Source organism: Silurus meridionalis, chromosome 3, assembly GCF_014805685.1.
Source record: "Silurus meridionalis isolate SWU-2019-XX chromosome 3, ASM1480568v1, whole genome shotgun sequence".
NCBI lineage: Eukaryota > Metazoa > Chordata > Actinopteri > Siluriformes > Siluridae > Silurus > Silurus meridionalis.
Window position 1 is genome coordinate 8,364,789 of NC_060886.1, and position 16,225 is coordinate 8,381,013.

At 42.6% G+C, this 16,225-nt stretch overlaps 2 protein-coding genes across 2 annotated transcripts in view; one reads left to right on the forward strand and one right to left on the reverse strand.

The window, feature by feature from the left end:
* The first annotated feature begins 254 nt into the window (after positions 1-254).
* Positions 255-12,609, forward strand: ccnyl1 (cyclin Y-like 1). Its single transcript, XM_046845745.1, has 10 exons — positions 255-421; positions 6,579-6,653; positions 7,956-7,990; positions 8,488-8,588; positions 8,834-8,869; positions 8,971-9,022; positions 9,271-9,390; positions 10,178-10,344; positions 12,000-12,162; positions 12,249-12,609. The coding sequence occupies exons 1-10, from the start codon at positions 268-270 to the stop codon at positions 12,363-12,365; spliced, it is 1,020 nt and encodes a 339-aa protein (XP_046701701.1). The 5' UTR covers positions 255-267; the 3' UTR covers positions 12,366-12,609.
* Positions 12,610-13,775: 1,166 nt separating this feature from the next.
* Positions 13,776-16,225, reverse strand: part of fzd5 (frizzled class receptor 5) — a 3,906-nt gene continuing 1,456 nt past the window's right edge. The window contains exon 2 of the mRNA XM_046845965.1: positions 13,776-16,225. This exon is cut by the window's right edge and continues 893 nt beyond it. Within this exon, the coding sequence (XP_046701921.1) occupies positions 15,139-16,225 (1,087 nt within the window). The 3' untranslated portion in view covers positions 13,776-15,138.

The following is a 16,225-nucleotide window of genomic DNA, read 5'->3' on the forward strand; positions in this document are numbered from 1 at the left end:
GGGGGTAGTTAATCCGGGTTCTAGGTAGTTATCCGGAATACATTAGCCAGCTGTGTTTATCCTGCAAGCCGTACGGATCCACGCCGGAGTCCCGCTGGACAGTTAGCTGTGCTCTGTACGGTGTGTGTGTGTGTGTGTGTGTGTGAGAAGCGGGCAGCAGTGGTCCGGTCCCCGAGCAGCGTCTCTCCGCCTCTGTAAATGAAGCTCTGATGTCCGGAGTGAACTTGGTGTGAGTTTCACACGACTCGGTCCTGAGTGCGCTGCATTATGGGGAATACGGTGTCATGCTGCGTGTCTCCCAGCGGAAGTCCGAAACTGCCGCGGGCATCGGAGCGCCTTGAGGACTGTCAGATAAGCGCCGACCTCAGTGAAGACACCGGGCCGTACCTGCAGCACATCAGCGACCGGGAGCTGCCCGATGGTAGGTGCTGATTTACCCCCACAGACTCAGTACTGAGTCACCCGACAGACTCAACACTGTCTTACCCCACAGCCTCAACACTGTCTTACCCCACAGCCTCAACACTGTCTTACCCCACAGCCTCAACACTGACTTACCCCACAGCCTCAACACCGACTTACCCCACAGACTCAACACCGACTTACCCCACAGACTCAACACCAACTTACCCCACAGACTCAACACTGTCTTACCCCACAGCCTCAACACTGTCTTACCCCACAGCCTCAACACTGTCTTACCCCACAGCCTCAACACTGTCTTACCCCACAGCCTCAACACTGTCTTACCCCACAGCCTCAACACTGTCTTACCCCACAGCCTCAACACTGTCTTACCCCACAGCCTCAACACTGTCTTACCCCACAGCCTCAACTTTGACTTACCCCACAGACTCAACACCGACTTACCCCACAGACTCAACACCGACTTACCCACAGTCTCTATGCTGATCTACCCTAAAGGTTCTGTGCTTATTTACCCAATGAGTAAGACTTTTTCATTTACCCCACCTGACTTTGACTTACCCCACCGGTCCTTTGACTTACCCTGCAGATGCTGTATTTATTTACCCTTCAGGCTTGATATTGGCTTTCTCCACAGGTTCTGTATTGACATACCCCACAGGCACGATACTCCGTCTATCTCCCCCCCCATGAATGTCTCCTTAAAGTAGATTGCTGCGAAAACCTTGCTGTATCTTTCCCAGGATTTCATCGCTGACATTCCTTCTATTTAACCCTGTTCCTATAAATAAATAATTTTGTTTAAAATAATCTCAGGTCAACGTCATCAAGTAATATAAACAGCTAATTTTGTCAATACAGCCTTTTTTCTAGAGTCTTGTCATCTAGTTGGTTTTCTTACTCAACTGCCTCAGGTCATGTTTCGGGTTACGGTTAAGGAATACACCGGTGTGTTTTTCTTCCCCGGTGACCCGAGTGGCTCAAATGGGTTCTGTTACTCAACAAAACAAACACCAGCTACTGGCAAACATCAGAACACGGGCTGTTCGAATCACCTCGAAGACTGAGCTTCTTAGTTTTCCCACTGGGGTTGTTTAGAGAATTTACAGCTGCTTGTTTAGACCTCTGGAGACATCCTGCGCAGCTCCACAGAGGGGGATGCACATTCCAGGCTTTGGGTTTTAGCTTTAAGTCTAAACACGTGTTGTGGCATTGGTTGGCACAGTTGCTGTAAGTCTGTATGATAAGGGGCATTCCTGCATGTTCCCCTGAGATAGCATGAGATGAACAGGAATGTGCAGCGAGCCAGACGAGACTCCCAAATATCTTCGCTACTCCTGACATTCCTGTGAAGTGTTAATTGCTATACCCTCACCCACAGTCCCTCTTTGTATTCTGGAGAATCATCTAGAGTAGATACATTGGATGGCACCAGACACGGAAGGCAAACCCGAGCTGCTCTACTCAGCTGCTTGTAAGGGATATGATATACACACTTTGTTTGTCCAGTCTCTCGTGTTGCCCTTCAGAATTGAGAATGCCTTTTAATCAGAGACGTGTGCCCATACCCAGCATTCCAGTATTCTTTAAGTGTGCCCTGCTCCACCCCCTGGGGTTATTTTTGACACGGCAGCATGGCACTCCCAGTTTAGCAGGTTCAGCTGTTGGCAGATTGAGCCTCTTCGAATGAATGTGGCTCAAGCGCAAGATCGCCGTCAGGCATCTGAACCGAAAAAACGTCACTTTCTTCTGTGTTTATTAGCCGTTCTGACAGGTCATGAACCTCAGAGGATCGGGCGTAAGAGCAGAGTTTTTCAGATGATTCATTTTGTTTTACACGCTGTTTGTTTTTGTACAGTGGACACCAGTCTGTGTGTCTGCACTACATTTTTTGTTTAAAGTGTAATTCATACAACATCAAAAGAACACCAAATTCTAATTTAAAAGGGGTCAATTTTAATATTTTGGGGTAATTAAATTTGGTTCGATTTGTATAGTGCTTTTAACAATGGACATTCTCCCAATGCATATTTGCAAAGATCAACACGTTATAAAATATAAATTTACAAGTTTATCCCGATTGCACGAGCCATTGGTGAAAAACTCCATGGGATGGTATGTGGAAGAACTTTGAGAGGAACCAGGCTCATCTGGGTGGCACCGAATGTCCATTCATTACAGTTCCATCATTGTTGAGACGTCCTGATCAGTGATTAGTCCTAAAACTCAGAACAGTTCATTCAAATTTTGATCCTGAGCCATTACTTGATGAGAGAGAGGGAAGGTTGGATGGTGTGGAGATGGTGGAGCAGGAAGTGAATAGGATTGGTAAGGAGTAAGTGAGAGCAGCTATTAAAAGGATTTTAGGTAAGAGTGGAAAGTGACATTACCAGTAGAAATGTGGAGATGTTTAGGAGAGATGGCAGTGGAGTTTTTAACAAGATTCTGTAAGGTGAGAGGGTGCCTGAGGAATGGAGGAGTGGTGTGCTGGTAAAGATCTTTAAGAATAAGTGAGATGTGCAGACCTGCAGTAACTACAGAGGAATAAAGTTGATCAGTCACACCATGAAGTTATGGGAAAGAGTAGTGAAAGCCAAGCTGAGAGAAGAGGTGACCATCTGTGAGCAACAGTATGGTTTTATGCCAAGAAAGAGCACTACAGACTAGGGATGCACTGAAATGAAAATTCTTGGCCGAAACTGAAAAAAAGGAAAACAAGCCCGAAAACCGAAAGAAATTATGCCAATTATTATTACTATTGCATTTATGGCCATGACTGTGTACTAACCTTACTAAAATCAAGGCATTTCAATTGCATAAATTAATATTAAAGTTTCAAAAAATTAATCAATTACAAATTATGAAAATATTTATTTATAGCACATTGCAACAATGCACAGGATAAAATAAATTAAAATTTAGTCTTAAATGTTTAACTTAAATGCACTCGTGTACATTAAATAATAATGTACAGGCCCTCTGGCCTGCTGAAAGGATGTAAAATTAAATATGTTCTTTCATAAAAACAAAGTGCATTTAGAACAAGTGCAACTGTTTAAAGATACAATACAACAACATCACTGGGAAACTTCCTGCCTTTTCAAAAACCTCCACCACAGACGGAGTGCGCATGCACAGAGGGGTTTTGCTTTTCTGTGCGTTTGCGTTCCTCTCATATTCAGCATAGCGATCGGATGTTTGGATTTCAGGTGATAAACCCGACGTGGAGAAAGTCTTTGCAGACGCACCCCACCTTGAAATTTCGGGATTGCATGTTTTGCAAATCACTATCCGTGGGTCTTTCTCAGATATACTGAAATACGTCCACACCGCAGACATGTTGTTTTAGACAGGCACGTGCGGGCCGCGGTTTCTGTTTGCATCATCACAACAAACTGTTTCGGCCGTGTTTTTTCGGTGATCAAAGTCTTTTTCCGGTGGCCGAATATTCGGTGCATCCCTACTACAGACGCATTAATATTTTCTTTGGTGGTGGTGCAGGACATGTATAAAGACAGTGTGACAGCAGTGAAGTGTGCAGTAGGAACGACAGACTGGTTCAAGGTGAAGGTTGGGTTGCAAAGATCGGATCTAAGCCCTTTCCTGTTTGCAGTGGTGATGGACAGGTTGATGGACAGGTAGACGGGAGTCTCCGTGAACAATGAAGTTTGCGGATGATATTGTGATTTGTGGTGAGAGTAGTGAGCAGGTTGAGAAGAGCCTGGAGAGAAGGAGGTACGTGCTGGAGAGAAGAGGAATGAAAGTCAGTAAGAGTAAGACAGAGTACATGTGTGTGAATGAGAGGGGGGGCATTGGAGGGGTGCGGTTGCAGGGAGAAAAGGTGGAGTTCAGGTACCTGGGGTTAACAGTGCAAAGTAATGGAGAGTGTGTTAGAGAAGTGAGGAAAAGAGTGCAGGCAGGGTGGAGTGGGTGGAGAAGAGTGATAGCAGGAGTGATTTGTGATAGAAGAGTATCTGCAAGAGTGAAAGGGAAAGTTTATAGGACTGTGGTGAGACCTGAGATGTTGTATGAATTAGAGACAGTGGTATTGAGTAAAAGACAGAAGGTGGAGCTGGAGGTAGCAGAGCTGAAGATGTTGAGGTTTTCGTTTGGAGTGACGACGATGGACAGGATTAAAAACAAGTTTATTAGAGGGACAGTGCATGTAGGACATTTTTGAGACAAGGTGAGGGAGGCGAGATTGAGATGGTTTGGTCATGTGCAGAGGAGGGACATGGGGTATATCGGTAAAGAAGAAAAGAGAACTTTATCTAGAGGTTGGGTGTCAGAATAATTCTACCTGGTGGATTTTGCACACAAAACAACATGACCGACTAAGCAATCTAGTGATCTAACCATTAATGCCATCAGTGTCTGAATATAGGCTTCTGGGACAGTTTTTTATGTTGACTTTTGGCAGATTTGGCAACCTGAAGACTAACAATTTGAAAAGGCCCGATGCTGCTTGTAAAGTCTGGAGGTTAAACTCTACACTCCTCAGTTAACAAACTCCAGGGTAAATGTAAAAAATTGTTCCCAAGCCTTTTCCCTTGTTTTCTTTTGCAGAGTAAGAAAGCAAATACCAAACAAGCCCTTTAAGATTGGATGCAGACTTTTCCTGCTGTGCCCCCTAGAAGGACAGGGGTCATCGCTGTCTTGCTCTTCTGCAGGGTTTCCATTGATCAACAATTAGCACAAATCAATACGTGTGTTCATCGAGTGTGCCTGTCTTCTGCTGATGTCTGTTCTAAAGCTGGTGTTAAAGCTGTCAATGAATAAATGAGATATTTACCAGTATGCAGATTTTATTCTGTTTTAATTCTATTCAGATATATTGTTGTAGCGTGTTTTAACAATGGACAATGTTTACAGAGATAAAGAGGTTATAACATTTTAATGAATATGTTCGTGGCTTTAAGTTCGACAGTAGTGAGAAAAAACTCTGTAAAGAAAACTTGGGAGGAACCAGATTCAGAAGGGAACCCATTCTCATCTTGGTGAAACACAATGTTCATTCATTATTGTTTTGTCATTGTTGAGGTGTGCTGTTCAGTGATGGGTGCTTAAATGCAGAACTGTTCATGCAAAATAATTGTTTAGGTGCCCTAATGGTTTTGGATTTTATTACTGAATGATCAAAAGTTAATAATTTTGGATTAATTGAGAAGGTTGTAAGGATCCCAAAGTGGTCACATGAGACAAACCTTGCAAATCCAGCTGCACGGAGATGAGGTGGATGATCCATCATCTCGCAGCACCACGCTTGTGCTGTGTCTTGGCTGTAATTTGTATAAATCTGAGGCCAATCATCCATCTACTCACCCCTTCATCCAACCCATCCACCCATCCCACAGAAAATGGGCAGGGTTGTAATGGATCCAGAGCCCATCCCAGAAATCCTGGATAGGACATCAGTTCACCCACATATTCAAACACTCCTTCATTGTCTAAAGTAGACAGTCAATGGTCTCCAGAAAGATGGAGTTCAAGAACTGTGAGGTGGTAACTCTTATTAGCAGAGATGGCCTTCCATGGGGATGAGACTCAAAGGGTGATTAATTCTAACACCCCAGACTCGATGATGTCTTGCTGAAACGGACATGTCTGTCTCTTCAGGCTCTGTGCACACTTCCACAGGCAGTGGTAGCTCAGTGGTTAAAATGTTGGACTACTACTGACTGGAAAGTGCCACTATCGGGAATTTGAGCAGGGCCTTTAACCCTCAACTGCTCAGATTTAATAAATTAGGTTAATTTTTTTCTTTTTTTCTTTCAGTAAACGCCCGAGGTGGATTAGACCCACTTTTATTTCTCCCTTCCTGGTATGTGTGGTGTAGGGGGCTGTAAAGAGTGTTGCTACTGTGTGCTCCTCTGGATCTACAATGCACTCGTTGTGTCCTTCTCCTCCCCTCGGTACCACGGCTGGTGCATGGAGCAGCAGCACTATGCTGTGTGTGAAGCAGTAAAGATATGCACTGGTTCTGCCTGCATTACATGACTCTCTATACCCATAAAGCTCCAGTTTAAGTTCTCATGCCATTTATGACACCGGTGTCTTACATTATGTTCCACACTCTGTAGCATTTAAAGTGCGTTCAACGATTTTGTTAATCAAGTTAATAGTCTTATTCAACCTTTTTTTTCCCTCTTCAGATCTTGCTCACGAGTCCAATCCTTCAGACCATGCTCGTGCTAGCACCATCTTCCTGAGCAAGTCCCAAACAGACGGTGAGTTATCAACAGCACACACGGTTCTGCTTCTGCACTGAAGAATGTTGTGATTGCTTTTTTTTTCCCTCAGTGAAGTTATTATTTTACACTCTTTTACATGAGGCACTCAACATCCTTTCTTATACATCTAGATTGATTTATACATCAAGATTTCATCCCTTTATCATTTGCTCTGCTATGTTACCATGCCTTTCATCTCATTCTCCACCTCGCCGCTTTGCACGTTACTTTATAATTATCACGTGATCTCTGTATAATCACGTGAACGAGGTCGCTGGACATTTTTACCTCAGTATTTATGCACAGTGCATCTCTATATCTTTATATTTGCACACCGTGTCACTGATCCTCTTTAAACTTTCATGTGAGTAAAAGTACAAAAGTTTTTCCCTTTAAATGTATAAATGTATTCAAAATTTTATAATTTATTATGGCTTTAATGTTCCTATTACAATTTTTATCTCAAGACTCTTCCTTAATCATCTCTGCTTATGTGAAAAGACTCACACAAATAACACACAAATATATTAATAGAATGATAATAATGAGTAAAACACTAATTGAATTTATTCAAATTATCATGAGCCCAAAACCTTCTTTTCAACTACTTCAAAACTAAAATTTGCAAACAAGGCCACAGGTGTTGTGTCGAGTTCGAGTCAGGAGTTTCTTCACCATTTATTCCTCTGTAAATGTTCTGCTTGCTGTTGAACTGATGCTGAACTGTATGTTAGTGTGAGTAGATTCCACCAAGCGCCAGTCAAAACAAGTTTAAAACAGAGCGCACGCTCGACCCTGATTGGTGGATTGCTGCGCGATTGGTTAAGTTTTTATCCTCGTAAATAAAAAGGAACGACTGAATGTAGCTGAGTAAAAAGTGATATTTTTTCCCCCTCCTATTTTGAGGCTAGGGTGAGGTTCTATCTATCTATCTATCTATCTGTCTGTCTGTCTGTCTGTCTGTCTGTCTGTCTGTCTGTCTGTCTGTCTGTCTGTCTGTCTGTGTGTGTGTGTGTGTGTGTGTGTGTGTGTGTGTGTGTTTATATATAATTATTATTGTTTTTGGGGGTTTTTATGATGTATGCATATCCATGAAATATCTATCCACTGTTTAAGGTAAAAGAAAAAAAGCTGTATGGCTTGAAAAACAGTATTATTTAGAAAAAATAAAATCGTGTTTTGGAAAAAAAGTGGGTCTGCATTTTTATTTATTTTTTATTTATTTATTTTTTAAATATAGTGACATGACTAATTAATGATGACTAAACTTTTTTTTTATTCCTTTTTTTTCCCCTTTAGTCCGGGACAAGAGGAAAAGCAATCATATAAACCATGTAAGTCAGCTCTATAACAGCGCTCAGCAACATTTATTCATTTATTTATTTATTTATTTATTTATTTATTTATTATTATTTATTTCTCCACGGACCCCGAGGGAGGGGCAATAATGTGCAAGGCAATAATGTGCATATCATATTACAAGTATTTATAATATGTGATTTAATTATTACATATATAATGAGAAACTCGACTCACCGTAATGCAGAATCATTGCGAGCTCCATTTATCAATGCATAGAGGGGAAAAAAACACGACTTAAACAGCTGCAGGAAATTGACACATTTGGAAGTGGACGTTAAAAAAAAAACAGCAGTTTGATAAAATGGAAAGAAAATAAACATTAGAAAGTGTTTTTCTCTGTGTGCAGCTCGGTACTGGTCCATGGCAGGGAGGTTGGGAACTAATGCTCTATAATACTGCATTTCTACTTTACAATGTGAAAAATCAGGTATTTGTGTTTTTAAAGATTATAATTTTTTTTTCATCTCAGGTATCTCCAGGTCCCCTCTCCAAAAAATACAGCTCATGCTCGACAATATTCATCGATGACAGTACGGTCAGCCAGCCCAACCTGAAAAGCACAATAAAATGGTGGGTTTAATTGACATGGTACAGTCCACACAGTCATATTTCCTGTCATTATACACCTTAAATATGTTGCTATATAAATACAATCAAATTAGTACCAAAACCATTATTTATAAACGTCTGTCACATACGCATTCATACAGAGTATGACGTAGTGAAATGCTTTTTACGACTGTCCACAGTGTAGTCACTTGCTTTGATTTATTGTCTTTATATGAATCTTACCTCTCTCTCTTCTGTCTCTCCAGTGTTACTCTAGCAATATATTATCATATTAAAAACAGGTATGTACCCAGTTTTTTAACATTTTTATTCTTATTTCTTGCATAAGTCATTTTTGTCGATTTAAAAATGCCGAAATCTTTCTCATTGGCGCCCCCTACAGGGACTCTGACAGATCGCTGGACATATTTGATGAGAAGAAACATCCTCTGTCTGTAAGTACGTCCTCCTTCAAGACGGTCAGATGGTTCAGCTCGTTTGCTTGTACTGACTGAAATCTGTTCTTCGGCGTGAAAAGTATTTTTACATACGGTGCATCAGGTTCAGTGTTTAGTATGATGCTATTCCTGGTGTTCTACATGCCCTGGAGGTGTTTCTTATACCGTGTAACATTTCTGGGACCTCGATATTCTACACTGTGCTCGTATACACGTTAACAGCTGTGTGTGAAATGTGATTGCAGAGGGAGCAAGTTCCCGATGACTACTCGCGCACAGACCCCGAGCACAAGCTCATCTACCGGTTCGTCAGGACGCTGTTCAGCGCCGCTCAGCTCACCGCCGAGTGCGCCATCGTCACTCTGGTGAGAGTGGCAACAACACACGGGCATCAAATGATCACTTTAAACAACATAGTAACTAATTAAACATACAGCATAAAAGGGTTAAGTTCATTCCCTATCTCATGTCACATCCTACTGTGTTCATCATAGAAAAAGAAATGTGATTTTATACTTTACAGAACAGTGAATATCTTTCTTCGCATATCCAAGTGATGTTAGGAAGCTGGGGTTCAGAGCACAGGGTCAGCCGTGATACAGTTCCCTGAAGCACCAAGGGTTAAGGGCCTTGGCAATTAAGCCCCGATGAAGTTTCTATAGGAACAGTGTCTCTTTGCAACCCTAATTTCAAGTATATCTAGAAGGAACCTGGTTAATAATACACAGCCGAGTTCAAGTTTTAATATCCGGAGGAAGGTAAATATTTACACCCAAGTGCTTTACAGAGATGTGTTTTACTAATCCACATTTTATACCAACAAACCTTTTTATATCATGTATTTTCATAGGATTTATAGATTAATAAATAAAAAACATCGGATGTCCACTAGATGGCAGCAGATTGCTATTAACGGATCAGGGTGGATCGTGTCGGTACAAAATTGAGACATGGTATTTTTTTTAACTCCATTCTGTCTCAAAAGTCAGGATCTAATCGGAATACACTGTGAAAAAGAGCATACGTTTAATTATGTACATGCGCTATTCATCTTAACGGTTCAGACACCCTGTAGTTTTATTTCACGCTCGTTGAAAGGTTGAGTTCTTCTGAGACTGGATGTGAGATGTCACGCTTCACCGTGTGCTGCAGGTGTATTTGGAGCGACTGCTGACATACGCCGAGATGGACATCTGCCCGTGTAACTGGAAGAGAATCGTCCTGGGCGCCATCTTACTGGCCTCCAAAGTCTGGGATGATCAGGCTGTGTGGAATGTAGACTACTGCCAGATCCTCAAAGACATCACTGTTGAAGACATGTGAGTGAGTGAGTGAGTGAGTGTGTGTGTGTGTGAGTGTGTGAGAGAGGGGGGGGAGGTGGTGCACTGTTAAGTATAATTACATGCAGTGTATAGAAGTGTAAGCATAAATACAGTATAATAAGTATGTGTGGAGTTGAGAGTTTATACTAAGACACAACACACACATTGTGAAAGACAATCAAACGGAATACAAACTGAGTTTTATTGTTTTTGTACAGTATGAAATGATGGCTTGGTACCGGTCGGCTCGGTACCACTCGGTGGTTGGAGACCCCTGTATTACAACACTGGAGCTTTTAATAATTTCTTTCTTTTTATTATTATTTTTTAAATACATTTAATCTAAATACGATATACTCAGTGTTTGCTTGCACACCTTGTTTTCAGCTGTTTGTTTGTGTGTGTGTGTGTGTGTGTGTGTGTGTGTGTGTGTGTGTGTGTGCTCCATCGGTTCTATTTTCATCCTGTCTATTGAAGTTGGCTTTGTGAGTCTCTGTGCCGGTCGGACTCGAGTGCTCTTAGCATCCAAGCATAATGGCCCAGGCTCTCGCCTACTCCATTTGTTGCCCCTGGTGACTGGTAGCCCCTCTCGCCCTCGCTTTCTCCCCATCATACCCCGTGTATCTTCTCCCTAAAGCATCCGGGCCACCGTCTCCACGGCGACAGGCTCACCGCCGTCTCTCAGATGTACAAGGAGAAATGCTGAGAATTAGAGGTCGACCGATACGGGTTTGTCTCTGGCCGATGTTGAAATTTAGAATTCAGGGCAACCCCTGAAAATATTTTTAAAAAGCCAAAAATCCTTTGATCGAAAAAGGAAACAAAAAAAGACAATGAACACGATGAATCGGTCGACATTTACTGCGAAATGTTCACTTCATCACCAGTAGGGGTTTGTAAAGAACATCGATACGCTGGATGTCCAGTGAGGACTCGCATAGAACAATCGCTCACATCCTGGTTGGCTCTTTTTAGTGTCGGTATTAAAGTCTTTGAGAGACACCACCCCACAGAAGTGTGTGTTTTCTGGCTCACACACTATGTAGTGCACAAAGGTGCGCTAAATTATTTACGTTTTGACACAGGTGTTGATTCAATTCAGCGTTTTAGAGTTGTATAAAGACGTGATGTAAACTTTGTGCAATATCGAAATGAAAGGTTGAAAGGCGAAGTGATGACAGTAATGAATAAAGCAGACTGGCCAATGTGGTTGTAAAACGTAGCGGATTTTTCTCAGTGAGCAGAAGAGCATTTGGAAAATCTTCACTAATTTGTGACTCTATTTGAACACCAAAAGCATTGAATGTGGAAGTTAATCATATCGTTTCTTAAAGAAGTCATTATATGATTTCTGCATAAATATACACTGATCAGGCGTAACTTTATATCGTGTCGGTCTCCCTTTCGCTGCCAAAACAGTCGTCTAGACGTCACAACGTGGCTCTCGTCAAACTCGCTGAAATGCTTACGATCACCCATTTTTCCTGCTTCTAACACGTCAACTTTGTTCACCTAATGTTCACTTGCTGCCTAATAAATCGCACGCACTAACAGGTGCCATGATGAAGAGATAATCAGTGTTTATGTATATTTTGTTGTGTGCAAGTAAGAATTTATTAATTTTTTTTGCTCATCAATCCCCTCTTCACCAGGAACGAGATGGAGAGACACTTCCTGGAGCTCCTGCAGTTCAACATCAACGTCCCGGCTAGCGTCTACGCCAAGTATTATTTTGATCTGCGTTCGCTGGCAGACGACAACAACTTGAGTTTTCCTCTGGAGCCTCTGAGCAAAGAGCGTGCGCAGAAACTCGAGGTAAGGAACAATCCGAGCCACCCGCTACACGTGACGGCGTTCGGCGATTAAACAGTTCTCTTTAACAGCGTGTGTTTCCGGTGCAGGCCATCTCCAGACTGTGTGAGGATAAGTACAAAGATCTGAGCAGAACCGCCATGAGGAGATCCTTCAGTGCTGACAACCTGGTGGGCATCCGCAGATCCAACGCCGTGCTCTCCTAGATCACGCTCATGATCATAACCCGCTTCGGACTCTTTTCTCCTGTCCTCCGGTAGAGATCTCTCTCATCGGTCCCCCTGCAACAACCAATGACCTGTCTACATGGAAACAAATTGACTTTTATTTTTTATTTTTTTTGCTTTTTGCTTACTATGTAGGCTACTAGCTGTGAAATCTGTCAGTTTTTAATTGAAATCGATTGCATATGGAGTATTTTAAATAAACACTAATACCACACGTGTAAAACTGGTCGATGTTTTGATGTGCAGGTTACCGAAGCTGCACGATCCAATATAATTTCATATATTGCTGTGTGTGTGTGTGTGTGTGTGTGTGTGTGTGTGTGTGTGTGTGTGTGTGTGTGTGTGTGTGTGTGTGTGTGTGTGTGTGTGTGTGTGTGTGTGTGTATATATATGCACACACACACACACAGAGCACATCCGGAAAGTGTTCACAGTGCTTCACTTTTTTAGCCTTTATTCCAAAATGAACAAAAAGAAGTTTGTTTGAAATCTTTGCAAATTTATTCAGAATAAACAAATGAAATAATCACATGTACATGAGTATTCACAGCCTTTGCCATGACACTCAGAATAGAGCTCAGGTGCATCCTGTTTCCACTGATCTTCCTTAAGATGTTTCTACAACTTGATTGGAGTCCACCTGTGGTCAATTCAGTTGACCGGAAATAAGGTCCTACAGTAACAGTGCATTCAAAACTTCATCCAGTTACGGATGATGGAGGCCACTGTGCTTACTGGGACCTTCAATACTGCAGAAATGTTTGTTCCCTTCCACACATCCTGTCTCAGAGGATGAACTTCTTGGTTTGTGCTCTGACGTGCACTGTTAACTGTGGGACATCATATAGATGTGTGTGTGTGTGTGTGCGCCTTTCCAAATCATGTCCAATCAAATGAATTGAGCACATGTGAACTCCAATCAAGTTGTAGAAACATCAAGACACTCAAAATTAAAAATGAGTTCAATTATGAGTGTCATGGCAAAGGCATACTTCCTTCCGTTTTGTGTGTGTGCGTGTGCACAAATATGTATGTAACTGTGTGTATATATATATAAAATGACTTCTTGTATCTGAGTGCCTGTGGTTAATCAGGTGAAGTGGTCAGTGGTTAAGACACTGTGTGACTGATCAGAAGGTTGTGGGTTTAAGCCCCTGTTTTTGGCTGACACGCTTGGGGCCCCTGAGCAAGGCCCTTAGCCCTCAATGCTCCACTGGCTCTGGCGTCACAGGGATGCGAAGAAAGCATTTTCCTGTGAAGAACTTTTTTCCCTTTAATCAGAACTTGAAATATTCCTATAATATTGGCAGTAGACGAACAAGTAAAAAAAAAAACTGCTTGGAAAAAAATTCTGAATGAGAGAAATGCACTTAAACGTTCTTCAGCAGGTTCACAGACATGAAGTTTATGTTGCAACTCCTGGGCCCCTGAGGAAAGGCCCTTGTTTTAAAAATGTACATTAAATATTAAACCGGGAAAACGGTTTGATTGAAGGCAACAATCCAGAAACCAGATCGCGCCATCGTTTTATTCTCTACAAATAAGAGAAAGCAATGAAACACAACACTCCAGTTGTCATAAATATCTAAATCTTTTAAAAATCTCAGCAATCAACATTTTGTTTTAAAAAAAAAAAAAAAAAAGTATTTACACACAAGAGCAGCTCGTTATAAAAGAAATATCCGGATACTGGATTTACACACAGGGCAAAACGAATATGTACACTCATAGAACCAAGAAACGACTGTGTTTTTGATCAGATTTAAAAATTAATTTCTGCTCAGATCTACAAACGCATCATCTCACACACACACACACAGGTCCTGAAGAAGAGAGGAGAACTGGCCAGGAAGCCTAAAATCCTCTGACAAATCGGTTTTAGAAAATGAACCGTAAACTGATTTGCATCTGATTTACTTCAAGAAATCATGAATAAGGTGTGGAGTCGAGCACAGAAGTTCTAAAAGACCCAGCAGAACATAAAATGTCCACTAGATGGGAGTGAAGCTTAGGGATGTGAAGTCCATCAACATCTCAAATTTTCTGTTCACTTATAGTTCCTGATTTGTGTTTTGTTTTCTAAAATTTGCAAGATCAAAAATCTTCCCAAAGTTGCAGATTCATCATCAGTGTTTTATCAGCCAAATAGCAAACCGTGCACTGGACTATCTGCGATAATCAGTCATTTACTTGTCTTACCAGCGAGCGTGTTCTCAGGACACCTGTGGACGCTGTATGAAATGAGACTTGACTTGGTCCACTGTTTTTCTCCATCGTTTCTGAATTCTTTTCACAATTATATACAGGACGTTTGGCGTAATCCTGTCACGGCACGTATTGTTTACCAGTGAAACCCATTCGATGACGTGGAATTGAAAAATAAAAAAGGTCCCTGTTCTGGTGAAAATATTCCACCTCTGGTTTCCATTATAAAAGCACAAACACACACACACAGTTGGGGCATTCCCTGTAGATCACAATGTGAAAGGAACAAATATTTACATACACAAATAAATAACATGCCCACAAGTGGGACACGGTCTCTAGTAGCTCCTGTGATTTTTTTTTCTTCTTTTCCCAGCATGGTTTCAGCCAGGAGATCATTCTCCAGTTTATTCCTTAATGTTTTTTTTTTTTTCTTCCTGCTTTTTTTTTTTTGCATCCAAAAGTCTAAATTCCATTTGATCACATTGTATCCGCATATGTAAAAGCGATCAGTTTGTTAAGATCCTTCATGTTAAGTTCTGTTCGATCAGACGTGAGACGGTGGAGCTGATTTGTGGTAGGATCCGGGTGGTGCTGATCCGACTCGAGCAGTGAGTGCCGTGCTGGCTTCGCTGTACATAGAAGAAGCTGAGGCGGGGGGCTTTCTGGCCCTGCACGGGTAGCAGCGGGCCGCAAACCCGCGCCATGAATCCAACGTCTTTCCTGACCAGATCCATACCCCCGAGGTGGTGCCCACCACCAAGCACATGAAATACTTAAGCATGAACACTGCATATTCGGGCCCTAAACCGAGCTGCTGGCGCTCTGAGGGACAGGTACAGGCAAGTGCCTGCTCCCAGCCCGGTCTGTAGTGCTGCTCGTAGACTAAGCATGCCACCACGATGGTTGCTGGGACAGTATAGAGCACGGTGAACAGGCCAATGCGAATCATCAGCTTCTCCAATTTGTCCGTCTTGGTGCCACCCTGCTTGATGACGCTGCGGATGCGAAAGAGTGACACGAACCCGGCCAGCAGGAACAGTGACCCGGAGAAGAGGTAGACTACTAGGGGTGCTAGCACGAAGCCTCGCAAGCTCTCCAGACTCTGGTTGCCCACGTAGCAGATTCCAGTGACAGGGTCTCCATCTACAGAGCTGAGGGCCAGCACAGCAATCGACTTGACGCTGGGGATCAGCCACGCTGCTAGATGAAAGTACTGCGAGTAGCCAGCAATGGCTTCATTTCCCCACTTCATCCCTGCGGCCAAGAACCAGGTGAACGACAGCACCACCCACCAGATTGAGCTGGCCATGCCGAAGAAGTAGACGAGCAGGAAGACTAGCGTGCACAGAGCCGGGCCGGTAGTGTCGTACAGGATGTGTTGCTGCTCCCCAGAGCCGCCGCACGCCACCCGCTCGTGGCCCGCGAGCAATCGCACGATGTAGCCTAGTGACACAAAGAGGTAGCAGGCGGCCAGGAAAATGATGGGGCGCTCAGGGTACTTAAAGCGCTCCATGTCGATAAGGAACGTAGCCACGGTGGTGAGGGTGGAGATGAAGCACAGTACCGACCACAATCCAATCCAGAAGGTTGTAAAAGCGCGTTCATCTTGGGAAAAATAGGGATGGTGGCAG